Below are 22080 nucleotides of genomic sequence, written 5' to 3' on the forward strand. Positions count from 1 at the left end.
GGATAGAGAATAAAGAAGTGTACTACGTAGAGGATAGAGAATAAAGATAAAGAAGTGTACTACGTAGAGGATAAAGAATAAAGAAGTGTACTACGTAGAGGATAGAGAATAAAGAAGTGTACTACGTAGAGGATAGAGAATAAAGAAGTGTACTACGTAGAGGATAGAGAATAAAGATAAAGAAGTGTACTACGTAGAGGATAGAGAATAAAGAAGTGTACTACGTAGAGGATAGAGAATAAAGATAAAGAAGTGTACTACGTAGAGGATAGAGAATAAAGAATAAAGAAGTGTACTACGTAGAGAGGATAAAGAATAAAGAAGTGTACTACGTAGAGGATAGAGAATAAAGAAGTGTACTACGTAGAGGATAGAGAATAAAGAAGTGTAACGAGAGGATAGAGAATAAAGATAAAGAAGTGTACTACGTAGAGGATAGAGAATAAAGAATAAAGAAGTGTACTACGTAGAGGATAGAGAATAAAGATAAAGAAGTGAATAGGAAGATAAAGAAGTGTACGTAGAGGATAGAGAATAAAGATAAAGAAGTGTACTACGTAGAGGATAGAGAATAAAGATAAAGAAGTGTACTACGTAGAGGATAAAGAATAAAGAAGTACTATAGAGGATAGAGAATAAAGAAGTGTACTACGTAGAGGATAGAGAATAAAGAAGTGTACTACGTAGAGGATAGAGAATAAAGATAAAGAAGTGTACTACGTAGAGGATAGAGAATAAAGATAAAGAAGTGTACTACGTAGAGGATAGAGAATAAAGATAAAGAAGTGTACTACGTAGAGGATAGAGAATAAAGAAGTGTACTAGGTAGAGGATAAAGAATAAAGAAGTGTACTACGTAGAGGATAGAGAATAAAGAAGTACTACGTAGAGGATAGAGAATAAAGAAGTGTACTACGTAGAGGATAGAGAATAAAGATAAAGAAGTGTACTACGTAGAGGATAGAGAATAAAGAAGTGTACTACGTAGAGGATAGAGAATAAAGAAGTGTACTACGTAGAGGATAAAGAATAAAGAAGTGTACTACGTAGAGGATAGAGAATAAAGATAAAGAAGTGTACTACGTAGAGGATAGAGAATAAAGAAGTGTACTACGTAGAGGATAGAGAATAAAGATAAAGAAGTGTACTACGTAGAGGATAGAGAATAAAGAAGTGTACTACGTAGAAAGAATAAAGATTAAAGTGTACTACGTAGAGGATAGAGAATAAAGATAAAGAAGTGTACTACGTAGAGGATAGAGAATAAATAAAGTGTACTACGTAGAGGATAGAGAATAAAGATAAAGAAGTGTACTACGTAGAGGATAGAGAATAAAGATAAAGAAGTGTACTACGTAGAGGATAGAGAATAAAGAAGTGTACTACGTAGAGGATAGAGAATAAAGAAGTGTACTACGTAGAGGATAGAGAATAAAGATAAAGAAGTGTACTACGTAGAGGATAGAGAATAAAGAAGTGTACTACGTAGAGGATAGAGAATAAAGAAGTGTACTAGAGGATAGAGAATAAAGATAAAGAAGAATAGAAGATAAAGAATGTACTACGTAGAGGATAGAGAATAAAGAAGTGTACTAAGAGAGGATAGAGAATAAAGAAGTGTACTACGTAGAGGATAGAGAATAAATAAAGAAGTGTACTACGTAGAGGATAGAGAATAAAGATAAAGAAGTGTACTACGTAGAGGATAGAGAATAAAGATAAAGAAGTGTACTACGTAGAGGATAGAGAATAAAGATAAAGAAGTGTACGTAGAGGATAGAGAATAAAGAGGATAGAGAATAAGAATAAAGAAGTGTACTACGTAGAGGATAGAGAATAAAGAAAGAAGTGTACTACGTAGAGGATAGAGAATAAAGAAGTGTACTACGTAGAGGATAGAGAATAAAGAAGTGTACTACGTAGAGGATAGAGGATAAAGAAGTGTACTACGTAGAGGATAGAGAATAAAGAAGTGTACTACGTAGAGGATAGAGAATAAAGAAGTGTACTACGTAGAGGATAGAATAAATAAAGAAGTGTACTACGTAGAGGAGGATAAAGAATAAAGAAGTAACGTAGAGGATAGAGAATAAAGAAGTGTACTACGTAGAGGATAGAGGATAGAGAATAAAGAATAAAGTGTACTACGTAGAGGATAGAGAATAAAGATAAAGAAGTGTACTACGTAGAGGATAGAGGATAAAGAATAAAGAAGTGTACTAGGATAGAGGATAGAGAATAAAGAAGTGTACTACGAGAGGATAGAGAATAAAGAAGTGTACTACGTAGAGGATAGAGAATAAAGATAAAGAAGTGTACTACGTAGAGGATAGAGAATAAAGAAGTGTACTACGTAGAGGATAGAGAATAAAGAAGTGTACTACGTAGAGGATAGAGAATAAAGATAAAGAAGTGTAATAGAGGATAGAGAATAAAGAAGTACTACGTAGAGGATAGAGAATAAAGATAAAGAAGTGTACTACGTAGAGGATAGAGAATAAAGATAAAGAAGAATAGAGAATAAAGATAAAGAAGTGTACTACGTAGAGGATAGAGAATAAAGAAGTGTATAAGAGGATAAGTGTACTAGACGATAGAGGATAGAGAATAAAGAAGTGTACTACGTAGAGGATAGAGAATAAAGATAAAGTGTACTACGTAGAGGATAGAGAATAAAGATAAAGAAGTGTACTACGTAGAGGATAGAGAATAAAGAAGTGTACTACGTAGAGGATAGAGAATAAAGAAGTGTACTAGGATAGAGAATAAAGATAAAGAAGTGTACTACGTAGAGGATAGAGAATAAAGATAAAGAAGTGTACTACGTAGAGGATAGAGGATAGAGGATAAAGAATAAAGAAGTGTACTACGTAGAGGGAGAATAAAGAATAAAGAAGTGTACTACGTAGAGGATAGAGGATAAAGATAAAGAAGTGTACTACGTAGAGGATAGAGAGAATAAAGAAGTGTACTACGTAGAGGATAGAGAATAAAGATAAAGAAGTGTACTACGTAGAGGATAGAGGATAGAGAATAAATAAAAGTGTACTACGTAGAGGATAGAGAATAAAGAAGTGTACTACGTAGAGGATAGAGAATAAAGAAGAATAGAGGATAGAGAATAAAGAAGTGTACTACGTAGAGGAGAGGATAAAGAAGTAATAGAGGATAGAGAATAAAGAAGTGTACTACGTAGAGGATAGAGAATAAAGAAGTGTACTACGTAGAGGATAGAGAATAAAGATAAAGAAGTGTACTACGTAGAGGATAGAGAATAAAGAATAAAGAAGTGTACTACGTAGAGGATAGAGAATAAAGAAGTGTACTACGTAGAGGATAGAGAATAAAGAAGTGTACTACGTAGAGGATAGAGAATAAAGATAAAGAAGTGTACTACGTAGAGGATAGAGAATAAAGAAGTGTACTACGTAGAGGATAGAGAATAAAGAAGTGTACTACGTAGAGGATAGAGAATAAAGAAGTGTACTACGTAGAGGATAGAGAATAAAGAAGTGTACTACGTAGAGGATAGAGAATAAAGAAGTGTACTACGTAGAGGATAGAGAATAAAGATAAAGAAGTGTACTACGTAGAGGATAGAGAATAAAGATAAAGAATAACGTAGAGGAGAGAATAAAGAAGTGTACTACGTAGAGGATAGAGAATAAAGATAAAGAAGTGTACTACGTAGAGGATAGAGAATAAAGATAAAGAAGTGTACTACGTAGAGGATAGAGAATAAAGATAAAGAAGTGTACTACGTAGAGGATAGAGAATAAAGAAGTGTACTACGTAGAGGATAGAGAATAAAGAATAAAGAAGTGTACTACGTAGAGGATAGAGAATAAAGATAAAGAAGTGTACTACGTAGAGGATAGAGAATAAAGAAGTGTACTACGTAGAGGATAGAGAATAAAGATAAAGAAGTGTACTACGTAGAGGATAGAGAATAAAGATAAAGAAGTGTACTACGTAGAGGATAGAGAATAAAGAAGTGTACTACGTAGAGGATAGAGAATAAAGATAAAGAAGTGTACTACGTAGAGGATAGAGAATAAAGATAAAGAAGTGTACTACGTAGAGGATAGAGAATAAAAAGTGATAGAGGATAGAGAATAAAGAAGTGTACTACGTAGAGGATAGAGAATAAAGATAAAGAAGTGTACTACGTAGAGGATAGAGAATAAAGAAGTGTACTACGTAGAGGATAGAGAATAAAGAAGTGTACTACGTAGAGGATAGAGAATAAAGATAAAGAAGTGTACTACGTAGAGGATAGAGAATAAAGAAGTGTACTACGTAGAGGATAGAGAATAAAGAAGTGTACTACGTAGAGGATAGAGGATAAAGAATAAAGATAAAGAAGTGTACTACGTAGAGGATAGAGAATAAAGATAAAGAAGTGTACTACGTAGAGGATAGAGAATAAAGATAAAGAAGTGTACTACGTAGAGGATAGAGAATAAAGATAAAGAAGTGTACTACGTAGAGGATAGAGAATAAAGAAGTGTACTACGTAGAGGATAGAGAGAATAAAGAAGTGTACTACGTAGAGGATAGAGAATAAAGATAAAGAAGTGTACTACGTAGAGGATAGAGAATAAAGAAGTGTAAACGTAGAGGATAGAGAATAAAGAAGTGTACTACGTAGAGGATAGAGAATAAAGAAGTGTACTACGTAGAGGATAGAGAATAAAGATAAAGAAGTGTACTACGTAGAGGATAGAGAGTACTATAAGAGAATAAAGAAGTGTACTACGTAGAGGATAGAGAATAAAGATAAAGAAGTGTACTACGTAGAGGATAGAGAATAAAGAAGTGTACTACGTAGAGGATAGAGAATAAAATAAAGAAGTGTACTACGTAGAGGATAGAGAATAAAGATAAAGAAGTGTACTACGTAGAGGATAGAGAATAAAGAAGTGTACTACGTAGAGGATAGAGAATAAAGAAAGAAGTGTACTACGTAGAGGATAGAGAATAAAGAAGTGTACTACGTAGAGGATAGAGAATAAAGAAGTGTACTACGTAGAGGATAGAGAATAAAGTAGAGGATAGAGAATAAAGATAAAGAAGTGTACTACGTAGAGGATAGAGAATAAAGATAAAGAAGTGTACTACGTAGAGGATAGAGAATAAAGATAAAGAAGTGTACTACGTAGAGGTACTACGTAGAGGATAGAGAATAAAGATAAAGAAGTGTACTACGTAGAGGATAGAGAATAAAGAAGTGTACTACGTAGAGGATAGAGAATAAAGAAGTGTACTACGTAGAGGATAGAGAATAAAGAAGTGTACTACGTAGAGGATAGAGAATAAAGATAAAGAAGTGTACTATAGAGGATAGAGAATAAAGAAGTGTACTACGTAGAGGATAGAGAGATAAAGAAGTGTACTACGTAGAGGATAGAGAATAAAGATAAAGAAGTGTACTACGTAGAGGATAGAGAATAAAGAAGTGTACTACGTAGAGGATAGAGAATAAAGAAGTGTACTACGTAGAGGATAGAGAATAAAGAAGTGTACTACGTAGAGGATAGAGAATAAAGATAAAGAATAACGTAGAGGATAGAGAATAAAGAAGTGTACTACGTAGAGGATAGAGAATAAAGAAGTGTATAGATAGAGGATAAAGATAAAGAAGTGTACTACGTAGAGGATAGAGAATAAAATAAAGAAGTGTACTACGTAGAGGATAGAGAATAAAGATAAAGAAGTGTACTGTAGAGGATAGAGGATAGAGAATAAAGAAGTGTACTACGTAGAGGATAGAGAATAAAGAAGTGTACTACGTAGAGGATAGAGAATAAAGAAGTGTACTACGTAGAGGATAGAGAATAAAGATAAAGTGTACTACGTAGAGGATAGAGAATAAAGAAGTGTACTACGTAGAGGATAGAGAATAAAGATAAAGAAAGTGTAGAGGATAGAGAATAAAGAGGATAGAGAATAAAGAATAAAAATAAAGAGGATAGAGAATGTACTACGTAGAGGATAGAGAATAAAGATAAAGAAGTGTACTACGTAGAGGATAAAGAATAAAGACGTAGAGGAATAAAGATAAAGAAGTGTACTACGTAGAGGATAGAGAATAAAGATAAAGAAGTGTACTACGTAGAGGATAGAGAATAAAGATAAAGTGTACTACGTAGAGGATAGAGAATAAAGAAGTGTACTACGTAGAGGAGGATAGAGAATAAAGAAGTGTACTGTAGAGGATAGAGGAATAAAGAGTGTAAAGAGAGGATAGAGAATAAAGATAAAGAAGTGTACTACGTAGAGGATAGAGAATAAAGATAAAGAAGTGTACTACGTAGAGGATAGAGAATAAAGAAGTGTACTACGTAGAGGATAGAGAATAAAGATAAAGAAGTGTACTACGTAGAGGATAGAGAATAAAGATAAAGAAGTGTACTATGTAGAGGATAGAGGAGAGAATAAAGATAAAGAAGTGTACTACGTAGAGGATAAAGAATAAAGAAGTGTACTACGTAGAGGGATAGAGAATAAAATAAAGAAGTGTACTACGTAGAGGATAGAGAATAAAGAAGTGTACTACGTAGAGGAGGATAAAGATAAAGAAGTGTACTACGTAGAGGATAGAGAATAAAGAAGTGTACGTAGAGGATAGAGAATAAAGAATAAAGAAGTGTACTACGTAGAGGATAGAGAATAAAGATAAAGAAGTGTACTACGTAGAGGATAGAGAATAAAGAAGTGTACTAAGAGGATAGAGAATAAAGATAAAGAAGTAGAGGTACTAGAGAATAAAGAAGTGTACTACGTAGAGGATAGAGAATAAAGAAGTGTACTACGTAGAGGATAGAGAATAAAGAAGTGTACTACGATAGAGACAGAGAATAGAGGAAAGAATAAAGATAAAGTGTACTACGTAGAGAGGATAAAGAATAAAGAAGTGTACTACGTAGAGGATAGAGAATAAAGATAAAGAAGTGTACTACGTAGAGGATAGAGAGGATAGAGAATAAAGAAGTGTACTACGTAGAGGATAGAGAATAAAGATAAAGAAGTGTACTACGTAGAGGATAGAGAATAAAGATAAAGAAGTGTACTACGTAGAGGATAGAGAATAAAGAAGTGTAATAGAGGATAGAGAATAAAGAAGTGTAAGAGGATAGAGAATAAAGATAAAGAAGTGTACTACGTAGAGGATAGAGAATAAAGAAGTGTACTACGTAGAGGATAGAATAAAGATAAAGAAGTGTACTACGTAGAGGATAGAGAATAAAAAGATAGAGAATAAAGAAGTGTACTACGTAGAGGATAGAGAATAAAGAAGTGTACTACGTAAAGAGGATAAGAATAAAGAAGTGTACTACGTAGAGGATAGAGAATAAAATAAAGAAGTGTACTACGTAGAGGATAGAGAATAAAGAATACTAAGAGGATAGAGAATAAAAGAAGTGTACTACGTAGAGGATAGAATAAAATAAAGAAGTGTACTACGTAGAGGATAGAGAATAAAGATAAAGAAGTGTACTACGTAGAGGATAGAGAATAAAGAAGTGTACTACGTAGAGGATAGAGGATAGAGAATAAAAGATAAAGAAGTGTACTACGTAGAGGATAGAGAATAAAGAATAAAGAAGATGTATACGTAGAGGATAGAGGAATAAAGAATAAAGAAGTGTACTACGTAGAGAGGATAGAGAATAAAGAAGTGTACTACGTAGAGGATAGAGAATAAAGAAAAGAAGTAGAGGATAGAGAATAAAGAAGTGATAGAGAATAAAGATAAAGAAGTGTACTACGTAGAGGATAGAGAATAAAGAAGTGTACTACGTAGAGGATAGAGAATAAAGATAAAGAAGTGTACTACGTAGAGGATAGAGAATAAAGATAAAGAAGTGTACTACGTAGAGGATAGAGAATAAAGAAGTGTACTACGTAGAGGATAGAGAATAAAGAAGTGTACTACGTAGAGGATAGAGAATAAAGAATAACGTAGAGGATAGAGAATAAAGATAAAGAAGTGTACTACGTAGAGGATAGAGAATAAAGAAGTGTACTACGTAGAGGATAGAGAATAAAGATAAAGAAGTGTACTACGATAGAGAATAAAGATAAAGAAGGATAGAGAATAAAGATAAAGAAGTGTACTACGTAGAGGATAGAGAATAAAGAAGTGTACTACGTAGAGAGGATAAGAGAATAAAGAAGTGTACTACGTAGAGGATAGAGAATAAAGATAAAGAAGTGTACTAATGGATAAAGAGGATAGAGAGGATAAGAATAAAGAAGTGTACTACGTAGAGGATAGAGAATAAAGAAGTGTATAAGAGATAGAGAATAAAGAAGTGTACTACGTAGAGGATAGAGGATAGAGAATAAAGAAGTGTACTACGTAGAGGATAGAGAATAAAGATAAAGAAGTGTACTACGTAGGAGGATAGAGAATAAAGATAAAGAAGTGTACTACGTAGAGGATAGAGAATAAAGATAAAGAAGTGTACTAAAGTAGAGGATAGAGAATAAAGAAGTGTACTAAGAGGATAGAGAATAAAGAAGTGTACTACGTAGAGGATAGAGAATAAAGAAGTGTACTACGTAGAGGATAGAGAATAAAGAGTAGAGGATAGAGAATAAAGAAGTGTAGTACTACGTAGAGGATAGAGAATAAAGATAAAGAAGTGTACTACGTAGAGGATAGAGAATAAAGAATAAGAGGATAATAAAATAAAGAAGTGTACTACGTAGAGGATAGAGAATAAAGAAGTGTACTACGTAGAGGATAGAGAATAAAGAAGTGTACTACGTAGAGGAGAGGATAGAGAATAAAGATAAAGATAAAGTGTACTACGTAGAGGATAGAGAATAAAGATAAAGAAGTGTACTACGTAGAGGATAGAGAATAAAGAAGTGTACTACGTAGAGGATAGAGAATAAAGATAAAGAAGTGTACTACGTAGAGGATAGAGAATAAAGATAAAGAAGTGTACTACGTAGAGGATAGAGAATAAAGATAAAGAAGTGTACTACGTAGAGGATAGAGAATAAAGATAAAGAAGTGTACTACGTAGAGGATAGAGAATAAAGAATAAAGAAGTGTACTACGTAGAGGATAGAGAATAAAGAAGTGTACTACGTAGAGGATAGAGAATAAAGATAAAGAAGTGTACTACGTAGAGGATAGAGAATAAAGATAAAGAAGTGTACTACGTAGAGGATAGAGAATAAAGATAAAGAAGTGTACTACGTAGAGGATAGAGAATAAAGATAAAGAAGTGTACTACGTAGAGGATAGAGAATAAAGATAAAGAAGTGTACTACGTAGAGGATAGAGAATAAAGAAGTGTACTACGTAGAGGATAGAGAATAAAGATAAAGAAGTGTACTACGTAGAGGATAGAGAATAAAGATAAAGAAGTGTACTATGTAGAGAGAATAAAGATAAAGAAGTGTACTATAGAGGATAAGAATAAAGATAAAGTGTACTACGTAGAGGATAGAGAATAAAGATAAAGAAGTGTACTAGGATAGAGAATAAAGATAAAGAAGTGTACTACGTAGAGGATAGAGAATAAAGAAGTGTACTACGTAGAGGATAGAGAATAAAGATAAAGAAGTGTACTACGTAGAGGATAGAGAATAAAGATAAAGAAGTGTACTACGATAGAGAATAAAGATAAAGAAGTAGAGGATAGAGAATAAAGATAAAGAAGTGTACTACGTAGAGGATAGAGAATAAAGATAAAGAAGTGTACTACGTAGAGGATAGATAAAGATAAAGAAGTGTACTATGTAGAGGATAGAGAATAAAGAATAAAGAAGTGTACTACGTAGAGGATAGAATAAAGAATAAAGAAGTGTACTACGTAGAGGATAGAGAATAAAGAAAGAGGACTAGAATAAAGAGGATAGAGAATAAAGAATAAAGAAGTGTACTACGTAGAGGATAGAGAATAAAGAAGTGTACTACGTAGAGGATAGAGGATAAAGAATAAAGAAGTGTACTACGTAGAGGATAGAGAATAAAGAAGTGTACTACGTAGAGGATAGAGAATAAAGAAGTGTACTACGTAGAGGATAGAGAATAAAAAGAAGTGTACTAGTGTAGAGGATAAAGAATAAAGATAAAGAAGTGTACTACGTAGAGGATAGAGAATAAAGAAGTGTACTACGAGAGAGATAAAGAATAAAGATAAAGAAGTGTACTACGTGAGAGAGGATAAAGAAGTGTAGATAGGAAGCCAAGGGTACATCCACAAGTAAAAAGACAGATAAGATAGGATAGGAAAAGAAGTGTACTACGTAGAGGATAGAGAATAAAGATAAACAAGTGTACTATGTATAGAGGATAGAGAATAAAGATAAAGAAGTGGGTAAGTAGTACTAGGATAGAGAATAAAGATAAGTAGTAGCTACGTAGAGGATAAAGATAAAGAAGTGTACTAAGTAGTAGCTAAGTAGTAGATAAGTATAGGATAAGATTATATAAGTAGAGAATAAAGAAGTGTAACGTAGAGGATAGAGAGATAAATAGTAGTAGTGTAGTTACTAAGTAATAAGGATAGAGAATAAAGAAGTGTACTATAGAGGATAAAGATAAAGAAGTATACTGGAGGATACAGAATAAAGAATAAAGAAGTGTACTAATGGAATATTATTTAATAGGCAAGTCAGAGGATAAAGATAGGATAGTGGGTTAACAAGAGGATAGAGAATAAAGAAGTGTACTACCGTCAGAGAGGTAATAGAGAAACTCTAAAGATAAAGAAGTGTAACCACTAGGATAGAGAATAAAGAATAAAGAAGTGAACGCTCTAGTGTACCACTAGGCTAAAGATAAAGAAGTGTACTAGATGTAGAGGATGCCCAAGAGAATAAGAGAGGATAGAGAATAAAGAACCAGGTACTACGTAGGAGGATAAAGATAAAGAAGGATACCATGAAGTGTAACCAGGAAGAGGATAACCAAGTGTACCATGCCCAAGGATAGAGAATAAAGAAGTGTACTACTAGAGGATAGCCCAAGATAAAGATAGTGAATAAAGTGTACTAGAAGTGTACTACCGTAGAGGATAGAACCAAAGATAACGTGCCCAACGCTCTAAGGATAGGAATAATTTGAATAACCACTAGGCTACCAAGTAAAAGGATAAACCGTGCCCAACGGGATAACCATAGGAAGAGTCTAAAGTGTCAATGTAGTTACGAGAGGATGCAAGTTAACCACTAGAGAAATAACAACTACGTAGAGGACAACAGGATAGGCTACATGTGTACTAAGAGGACAAAGAAGGCTATTAAACCTTCACCATAATGTATAAAGCACTAAGGATAGAGAATAAAGATAAACTAACTACTAGGCTAGAGAATACGTAGTAGTAGTGAGAAGTAGGTAGTGCCCAACGCTACTAACCACTAGGATAGTGCCCAAGCTCTAACCACTAGGCTAGAACGCTCTAACCAGAAGGCTACTAATAGAGGAGAATAAAGACTAGGCTACCGTAAAGATAACCACTAAGTAGCTCTAGAGGATAGGAATAAAGTAAAGAAGCTCTAACCATAGAATAAAGTGAAGCTAAGTAGTAGATAAGTGCCCAACGCTCTAAGAGGCTAAAGTGCCCAATATAACCAATGTAGAGATAGAGAATAAACGATACCAGAAGGCTAAGAGGATCTAGGCTAAAGAAGTAACCACAGGCTAAAGAAGCTCTAACCAGCTACCAAGCCCAACGCCTAACCAAGCTACCATATAATAACCAGAGGCTAGATGAAGCTCGAGGAGGATAACCACTAGGCTACCATGTAGAGCCACTAGGTAGTAGTAAGTACTAGGATAGCCCAATAACCACTAGGCTACCATGTAGTAGCTAACCATAAGGCTATGCCCAAGCTCTAAGTAGAGGCTAAAAGTAGCTAACCAGCTAAGTAACGGATAAAAGTAGGAGCTAAGTAGTAGCTAAGTAGCTAACCACTAGGCTTAAGTATACTAGCTAAGTAACCCTAACCACTAGCTAAGTAGTAGCTAAAGTAGAAATAACAAGGCTAAGCCCAAGCTAACCACTAGTAGCTAAGTACTAGGCTAAGTGCCCAACGCTCTAACCACTAGGCTACCCGCCCAACGCTCTAACCACTAGGCTAAGCTCTACCACTTTACAATTTAAGGCTAATATTATTTAACTAGGCAGTCAGTGCCCAACGCTCTAACCACTAGAGGCTAAGAACACATTTTAGGTAGCTTTACAAAACTAGGCCTACCGGGAACAGTGGGTTAACAGCCTTGTTCAGGGCAATTAAATGGAATATTATTTAAACTAGGCAAGTCAGTTAAGAACACATTTTTATTTTAGGCTACCGTGCCCAACGGTTAAACAGGCTGTTCTAACCACTAGGCTACCATTGCCGAACTAACCACTAGGCTACCGTGCAGCAACGCTCTAACCACTAGGCAACCTTTCGGTAAACTGGCAGAACACTCTAACCACTAGGCTACCCGCCCAACGCTCTAACCACTAGGCTACCCGCCCAACGCTCTAACCACTAGGCTACCATGCCCAACGCTCTAACCACTAGGCTACCATGCCCAACGCTCTAACCACTAGGCTACCATGCCCAACGCTCTAACCACTAGGCTACCATGCCCAACGCTCTAACCACTAGGCTACCATGCCCAACGCTCTAACCACTAGGCTACCATGCCCAACGCTCTAACCACTAGGCTACCATGCCCAACGCTCTAACCACTAGGCTACCATGCCCAACGCTCTAACCACTAGGCTACCATGCCTAACCACTAGGCTACCATGCCCAACGCTCTAACCACTAGGCTACCATGCCCAACGCTCTAACCACTAGGCTACCATGCCCAACGCTCTAACCACTAGGCTACCATGCCCAACGCTCTAACCACTAGGCTACCATGCCCAACGCTCTAACCACTAGGCTACCATGCCCAACGCTCTAACCACTAGGCTACCATGCCCAACGCTCTAACCACTAGGCTACCGTGCCCAACGCTCTAACCACTAGGCTACCGTGCCCAACGCTCTAACCACTAGGCTCCCAACGCTCTAACCACTAGGCTACCGTGCCCAACGCTCTAACCACTAGGCTACCCGTGCCCAACGCCCTAACCACGCTACCGTGCCCAACTAACCACTAGGCTACCGTGCCCAACGCTCTAACCACTAGGCTACCGTGCCCAACGCTCTAACCACTAGGCTACCCGCCCAACGCTCTAACCACTAGGCTACCATGCCCAACGCTCTAACCACTAGGCTACCATGCCCAACGCTCTAACCACTAGGCTACCATGCCCAACGCTCTAACCACTAGGCTACCATGCCCAACGCTCTAACCACTAGGCTACCATGCCCAACGCTCTAACCACTAGGCTACCATGCCCAACGCTCTAACCACTAGGCTACCATGCCCAAAGCTCTAACCACTAGGCTACCATGCCCAACGCTCTAACCACTAGGCTACCATGCCCAACGCTCTAACCACTAGGCTACCATGCCCAACGCTCTAACCACTAGGCTACCATGCCCAACGCTCTAACCACTAGGCTACCTAGAGACTGGAGGAACTAGTAGTGGAACCCTACAGTCCAGGTAGTCACTCCCTGTTTCAGTAGGATTTCCTCTGTCTGGTGTCTAATGAACTGGCTGTATAGGTGTCGGTGTCCTGCTATAGAACTACATCGGTAGAGAGTGAAGGAGGCTTGTAGCTCAGTCTCAGGGTGGAACGTTCCTGTGACGTGTCTAACAGATGGTTCCTAGCAGGGGCAGATGGGACAGAGAGACACACAACACTCTTCCCCCCCCATCCTGGGCACAGAGCAGGGAATAGCTGCTACCACGTAGGCTTCATACAACTAAACAAAGGTGCTTTAAACAGCTAAAAAATGTGTTTTATATAGTTAAAAAGGTGTTTTATACAACTAAAAAGGTGCTTTATACAACTAAAAGGTGCTTTATACAACTAAAAGGTGCTTTATACAACTAAAAGGTGCTTAATACAACTAAAAGGTGCTTTATACAACTAAAAGGTGCTTTATACAACTAAAAGGTGCTTTATACAACTAAAAGGTGCTTTATACAACTAAAAGGTGCTTTATACAACTAAAAGGTGCTCCACACAGCATAACCACAGTGGTGAATAACTCCCATTTGAAAACAAAGAGGGGAAAACAATCCCATTTCTAATACTTGACAAGTCATCTTTTAAAAACGAACCGCATAATTTAATCACTTAAAAAAAAAAAAAATTAAATGTAAAAAGCATGTTTTCGTCTGTCTGTGCTTTGTTTGTGTGCAACTCGCTGCCACCATTTTGTCCTTAAGGGGATAATAAAAACCAACTGAATGTCATTTCCAAGTCGTCACGGTAACCTAAATGCTACTATCTCATCTGACTGGCTGTTGCTGGATAAATAAATAAAAGTTTAAACAAACGGTTAGACAAATACATTGACTTAGCGGTGAAACCAAACAGGCTGTTTGCTGCTGGGACCAGATAACAGACATTCAGGACGACGCGTAAGGTTACGCAACAAAACTGCAGGAACACTCACCAGTGTCCTGCCTGGGTCATCTATGATAGAACCCTCACCAGTGTCCTGCCTGGGTAACCTGTGATAGAACCCTCACCAGTGTCCTGCCTGGGTAATCTATGATAGAACCCTCACCAGTGTCCTGCCTGGGTAATCTATGATAGAACCCTCACCACTGTCCTGCCTGGGTCATCTATGATAGAACCCTCACCACTGTCCTGCCTGGGTCATCTATGATAGAACCCTCACCACTGTCCTGCCTGGGTCATCTATGATAGAACCCTCACCAGTGTCCTGCCTGGGTCATCTATGATAGAACCCTCACCAGTGTCCTGCCTGGGTCATCTATGATAGAACCCTCACCACTGTCCTGCCTGGGTAATCTATGATAGAACCCTCACCAGTGTCCTGCCTGGGTCATCTATGATAGAACACTCACCAGTGTCCTGCCTGGGTAATCTATGATAGAACCCTCACCAGTGTCCTGCCTGGGTCATCTATGATAGAACACAACTTGATTTCAGCAGCAGGTCCTTTTTTCCCCCAAAACAGATGTATTATTTGACTAAAAACATTCATTGCTTACATTTGTATACGATCACATATAAACAAGTACGTGGACACCCTTTCAAACGAGTGGATTCGGCTATTTCAGTCACACCCGTTGCTGACAGGTGTATAAAAATCGAGCACACATCCATGCAATCTCCATAGACAAACATTGGCAGTAGAATGGGCTTTACTGAAGAGCTCAGTGAGTTTCAACGTGGCACTGTCATAGGATGCCACCTTTCCAACAAGTCAGTTCGTCACATTTCTGCCCTGCTAGAGCTGCCCCGGTCAACTGTAAGTGCTGTTACTGTGAAGTGGAAACGTCTAGGAGCAACAACGGCTCAGCCTCAAAGTGGTAGGCCACACAACCTCAGAGAATGGAACCGCCGAGTGCTGAAGCGTGTAAAAATCATCTGTCCTCGGTCGCAACACTCACTACCAAGTTCCAAACTGCCTCGGGAAGCAACGTCAGCAAAATAACTGTTTGTCAGAAGCTTCATGAAATGGGTTTCCATAGCCGAGCAGCCGCACACAAGCCTAAGATCACCATTCGCAACGCCAAGCGTCGGCTGGAGTGGTGTAAAGCTGCAATGGAGTAAAGCTGGACTCTTGGAGCAGTGGAAACGCGTTCTCTGGAGTGACGAATCACCCTTCACCATCTGGCAATCCGACGGACAAATTTCAGCATGACAATGCCCCCCTCCCCGTGCACAAAGTGAGGACTAAACAGAAATGGTTTGTCGAGATCGGTGTGGAGGAACTAGACTTGGCCTGCACAGAGCCCTGACCTCAACCCAATCAAACACCTTTGGGCTGAATTGGAACGTGAACCGCGAGCCAGGAGGCCTAATCGCCCCCTCAGCAATGTTCCAACGTGAGCCAGGAGGCCTAATCGCCCCCTCAGCAATGTTCCAACGTGAGTCGGGGTTCTAAACCTTTTGACCGATAGTGTATACATGGTTTCTTTTGCTCAGAAAACTTGGGACGGCCAAATAAAATCACGTTATGAAACCTTGCTATATATATATATATTACCTTGATTTAACAAGGCAAGTCAGTTAAGAACAAATTCTTATTTTTAATGACGGCCTAGGAACAGTGGGTTAACTGCCTTGTTCAGGGGCAGAACGACAGATTTGTACCTTGTCAGCTCGGGGATTTTAACTTGCAACCTTCCGGTTACTAGTCCAACGCTCTAACCACTAGGCTACCCTGCCGCCCCTATAACCCCATCACACAGAGGGAAGCACATTTTCAGTCTCTTTGTTAAATATATTTTTTTCCCCCAGTTTTCCATATTTCAGGTTTTTAAACACATTTCATGACTCACAATTTCAGATGACTTCATACAGTTAGATGGGCCAGAGGGTCAGGTAACACTGAGACGTACGAGTCATGTCCTCACCTGATGAGTCGTGTCATGGCGTGCCTGGCGGCGTAGTGCAGAGGAGTGTTGTGCTGGTAGGGTTCGCCATATGAAGTGTTGGGGTCCAGGCTCTCTTTAAACTGGGGGCTCCCCTCATACAGCTGATAGGCCAGACCCTCGTCACCGTTGATCAGAGCCTTGCGGAATTTAGTGGCTGTGTTCCCCATCGCCCCTCAGATTCTACCAGGAGGAGCTTCAACCTGAAGGCGTTTGGTGATATTTCAACCTGACCAACTGCAGAAGGACGGCATATTGATGCTCCTGAGGGCAGACAGAGAGGATGGAGAGGAAATTACAGCCAACGAAATGGAACTGGGCCTAAGGACAGACAGACAGGAAATTACAGCCAAAGAAATGGAACTGGGCCTAAGGACAGACAGAGAGGAAATTACAGCCAAATAAATGGAACTGGGCCTAAGGACAGACCTAGAGGATAGAGAGGAAATTACAGCCAAAGAAATGGAACTGGGCCTAAGGACAGACAGAGAGGATAGAGAGGAAATTACAGCCAAAGAAATGGAACTGGGCCTAAGGACAGACAGAGAGGATAGAGAGGAAATTACAGCCAACGGAATGGAACTGGGCCCAAGGACAGACAGACAGGATAGAGAGGAAATTACAGCCAAAGAAATGGAACTAGTTCTAGGTTTGTGACTCCATCAGACCATAACAATACATCATGCTCACATTCAGGAGGGTGTAATGTATTGATTAACATTCAGGAGGGTGTAATGTATTGATTAACATTCAGGAGGGTGTAATGTATTGATTAACATTCAGGAGGGTGTAATGTATTGATTAACATTCAGGAGGGTGTAATGTATTGATTAACATTCAGGAGGGTGTAATGTAGTGAATCACATTCAGGAGGGTGTAATGTATTGATTAACATTCAGGAGGGTGTAATGTATTGATTAACATTCAGGAGGGTGTAATGTAGTGAATCACATTCAGGAGGGTGTAATGTATTGATTAACATTCAGGAGGGTGTAATGTATTGATTAACATTCAGGAGGGTGTAATGTAGTGAATCACATTCAGGAGGGTGTAATGTATTGATTAACATTCAGGAGGGTGTAATGTAGTGAATAACATTCAGGGGGTGTAATGTATTGATTAACATTCAGGAGGGTGGAGGTGTAATGTAGTGAATCACATTCAGGAGGGTGTAATGTATTGATTAACATTCAGGAGGGTGTAATGTACTGAATCACATTCAGGAGGGTGTAATGTAGTGAATAACATTCAGGGGGGTGTAATGTATTGATTAACATTCAGGAGGGTGGAGGTGTAATGTACTGAATCACATTCAGGAGGGTATAATGTATTGAATCACATTCAGGAGGGTGTAATGTATTGATTAACATTCAGGAGGGTGTAATGTATTGATTAACATTCAGGAGGGTGTAATGTAGTGATTAACATTCAGGAGGGTGTAATGTATTGATTAACATTCAGGAGGGTGTAATGTAGTGATTAACATTCAGGAGGGTGTAATGTATTGATTAACATTCAGGAGGGTGTAATGTAGTGATTAACATTCAGGAGGGTGTAATGTAGTGATTAACATTCAGGAGGGTGTAATGTACTGATTAACATTCAGGAGGGTGTAATGTATTGAATCACATTCAGGAGGGTGTAATGTATTGATTAACATTCAGGAGGGTGTAATGTAGTGATTAACATTCAGGAGGGTGTAATGTAGTGATTAACATTCAGGAGGGTGTAATGTACTGAATCACATTCCTTTAATCTACATGATTCCTTTACTCAGAGAGGTATATTATGTTTTAGGCTATACATTTCTGTCTTTACATTCCACAACATTGGTCTCTACTGAACGCCACCCAGATTTCAACCCGGATGTTCTTCCGGGTTGGAGCGAGCCAGCTAGCCCCGAATAGCAGCACAGTAGAAACTATTACACTCAACGGAACGACTTGATTAGTGTAGTGTCAACAACGCAGCCACTGCCAGCTAGCCTACATAGTCAACAACGCAGCCTCTGCCAGCTAGCCTACTTCAGCAGTACTGTATCATTTTAATCATTTTAGTCAATAAGATTCTTGCTACGTAAGCTTAACTTTCTGAACACTCGAGACGTGTAGTCCACTTGTCATTCCAATCTCCTTTGCATTAGCGTAGCCTCTTGTGTAGCCTGTCAACTATGTGTCTGTCTATCCCTGTTCTCTCCTCTCTGCACAGACCATACAAACGCTCCACACCGCATGGCCGCGGCCACCCTAATATGGTGGTCCCAGCGCGCACGACCCACGTGGAGTTCCAGGTCTCCGGTAGCCTCTGGAACTGCCGATCTGCGGCCAACAAGGCAGAGTTCATCTCAGCCTATGCCTCCCTCCAGTTCCTCGACTTCTTGGCACTGACGGAAACATGGATCACCACAGACAACACTGCTACTCCTACTGCTCTCTCTTCGTCTGCCCACGTGTTCTCGCACACCCCGAGAGCTTCTGGTCAGCGGGGTGGTGGCACCGGGATCCTCATCTCTCCCAAGTGGTCATTCTCTCTTTCTCCCCTTACCCATCTGTCTATCGCCTCCTTTGAATTCCATGCTGTCACAGTTACCAGCCCTTTCAAGCTTAACATCCTTATCATTTATCGCCCTCCAGGTTCCTCGGAGAGTTCATCAATGAGCTTGATGCCTTGATAAGCTCCTTTCCTGAGGACGGCTCACCTCTCACAGTTCTGGGCGACTTTAACCTCCCCACGTCTACCTTTGACTCATTCCTCTCTGCCTCCTTCTTTCCACTCCTCTCCTCTTTTGACCTCACCTTCTCACCTTCCCCCTACTCACAAGGCAGGAAATACGCTCGACCTCATCTTTACTAGATGCTGTTCTTCCACTAACCTCATTGCAACTCCCCTCCAAGTCTCCGACCACTACCTTGTATCCTTTTCCCTCTCGCTCTCATCCAACACTTCCCACACTGCCCCTACTCGGATGGTATCGCGCCGTCCCAACCTTCGCTCTCTCTCCCCCGCTACTCTCTCCTCTTCCATCCTATCATCTCTTCCCTCTGCTCAAACCTTCTCCAACCTATCTCCTGATTCTGCCTCCTCAACCCTCCTCTCCTCCCTTTCTGCATCCTTTGACTCTCTATGTCCCCTATCCTCCAGGCCGGCTCGGTCCTCCCCTCCCGCTCCGTGGCTCGACGACTCATTGCGAGCTCAGAGAACAGGGCTCCGGGCAGCCGAGCGGAAATGGAGGAAAACTCGCCTCCCTGCGGACCTGGCATCCTTTCACTCCCTCCTCTCTACATTTTCCTCTTCTCTCTCTGCTGCTAAAGCCACTTTCTACCACTCTAAATTCCAAGCATCTGCCTCTAACCCTAGGAAGCTCTTTGCCACCTTCTCCTCCCTCCTGAATCCCCCCCCACCCCTCCCTCCTCCCTCTCTGCAGATGACTTCGTCAACCATTTTGAAAAGAAGGTCGACGACATCCGATCCTCGTTTGCTAAGTCAAACGACACCGCTGGTTCTGCTCACACTGCCCTACCCTGTGCTCTGACCTCTTTCTCCCTCTCTCTCCAGATGAAATCTCGCGTCTTGTGACGGCCGGCCGCCCAACAACCTGCCCGCTTGACCCTATCCCCTCCTCTCTTCTCCAGACCATTTCCGGAGACCTTCTCCCTTACCTCACCTCGCTCATCAACTCATCCCTGACCGCTGGCTACGTCCCTTCCGTCTTCAAGAGAGCGAGAGTTGCACCCCTTCTGAAAAACCTACACTCGATCCCTCCGATGTCAACAACTACAGACCAGTATCCCTTCTTTCTTTTCTCTCCAAAACTCTTGAACGTGCCGTCCTTGGCCAGCTCTCCCGCTATCTCTCTCAGAATGACCTTCTTGATCCATATCAGTCAGGTTTCAAGACTAGTCATTCAACTGAGACTGCTCTTCTCTGTATCACGGAGGCGCTCCGCACTGCTAAAGCTAACTCTCTCTCCTCTGCTTTCATCCTTCTAGACCTATCGGCTGCCTTCGATACTGTGAACCATCAGATCCTCCTCTCCACCCTCTCCGAGTTGGGCATCTCCGGCGCGGCCCACGCTTGGATTGCGTCCTACCTGACAGGTCGCTCCTACCAGGTGGCGTGGCGAGAATCCGTCTCCACACCACGTGCTCTCACCACTGGTGTCCCCAGGGCTCTGTTCTAGGCCCTCTCCTATTCTCGCTATACACCAAGTCACTTGGCTCTGTCATAACCTCACATGGTCTCTCCTATCATTGCTATGCAGACAACACACAATTAATCTTCTCCTTTCCCCTTCTGATGACCAGGTGGCGAATCGCATCTCTGCATGTCTGGCAGACATATCAGTGTGGATGACGGATCACCACCTCAAGCTGAACCTCGGCAAGACGGAGCTGCTCTTCCTCCCGGGGAAGGACTGCCCGTTCCATGATCTCGCCATCACGGTTGACAACTCCATTGTGTCCTCCTCCCAGAGCGCTAAGAACCTTGGCGTGATCCTGGACAACACCCTGTCGTTCTCAACTAACATCAAGGCGGTGGCCCGTTCCTGTAGGTTCATGCTCTACAACATCCGCAGAGTACGACCCTGCCTCACACAGGAAGCGGCGCAGGTCCTAATCCAGGCACTTGTCATCTCCCGTCTGGATTACTGCAACTCGCTGTTGGCTGGGCTCCCTGCCTGTGCCATTAAACCCCTACAACTCATCCAGAACGCCGCAGCCCGTCTGGTGTTCAACCTTCCCAAGTTCTCTCACGTCACCCCGCTCCTCCGCTCTCTCCACTGGCTTCCAGTTGAAGCTCGCATCCGCTACAAGACCATGGTGCTTGCCTACGGAGCTGTGAGGGGAACGGCACCTCAGTACCTCCAGGCTCTGATCAGGCCCTACACCCAAACAAGGGCACTGCGTTCATCCACCTCTGGCCTGCTCGCCTCCCTACCACTGAGGAAGTACAGTTCCCGCTCAGCCCAGTCAAAACTGTTCGCTGCTCTGGTCCCCCAATGGTGGAACAAACTCCCTCACGACGCCAGGACAGCGGAGTCAATCACCACCTTCCGGAGACACCTGAAACCCCACCTCTTTAAGGAATACCTAGGATAGGATAATGTAATCCCTCTCACCCCCCCTCCCTTAAAAGATTTAGATGCACTACTGTTCCACTGGATGTCATAAGGTGAAAGCACCAATTTGTAAGTCGCTCTGGATAAGAGCGTCTGCTAAATGACTTAAATGTAAATGTAATGTAAACAAGACAACATCAACAACAGGATGTCTCAAACCAAATATAGGTTAATATTATGTTTTAGGCTATATATTTCTGTCTTTACATTCCACAACATTGGTCTCTACTGAACACCACCCAGATTTCAACAAGACAACATCAACAACAGGATGTCTCAAACCAAATATAGGTTAATATTATGTTTTAGGCTATACATTTCTGTCTTTACATTCCACAACATTGGTCTCTACTGAACGCCACCCAGATTTCAACAAGACAACAACAACAGGATGTCTCAAACCAAATATAGGTTAATCAGAAGAGAAATTATGTTTTAGCCAAGACTATACATTTCTGTCATTTA

General features: G+C 40.4%; 1 protein-coding gene across 1 annotated transcript in view; it reads right to left on the reverse strand.

Annotated features, from left to right (window-relative positions):
• LOC135574979 (ankyrin repeat and IBR domain-containing protein 1-like) overlaps positions 1–22080 on the reverse strand; it is a 111463-nt gene that overhangs the window by 81133 nt on the left and 8250 nt on the right. The window contains exon 2 of the mRNA XM_065027117.1: positions 16479–16760. Coding sequence (XP_064883189.1) covers positions 16479–16666 — 188 coding nt within the window. The 5' untranslated portion in view covers positions 16667–16760. The remainder of the gene's footprint in view (positions 1–16478; positions 16761–22080) is intronic.

Source organism: Oncorhynchus nerka, linkage group LG14 (assembly GCF_034236695.1).
Source record: "Oncorhynchus nerka isolate Pitt River linkage group LG14, Oner_Uvic_2.0, whole genome shotgun sequence".
Taxonomy (NCBI): domain Eukaryota; kingdom Metazoa; phylum Chordata; class Actinopteri; order Salmoniformes; family Salmonidae; genus Oncorhynchus; species Oncorhynchus nerka.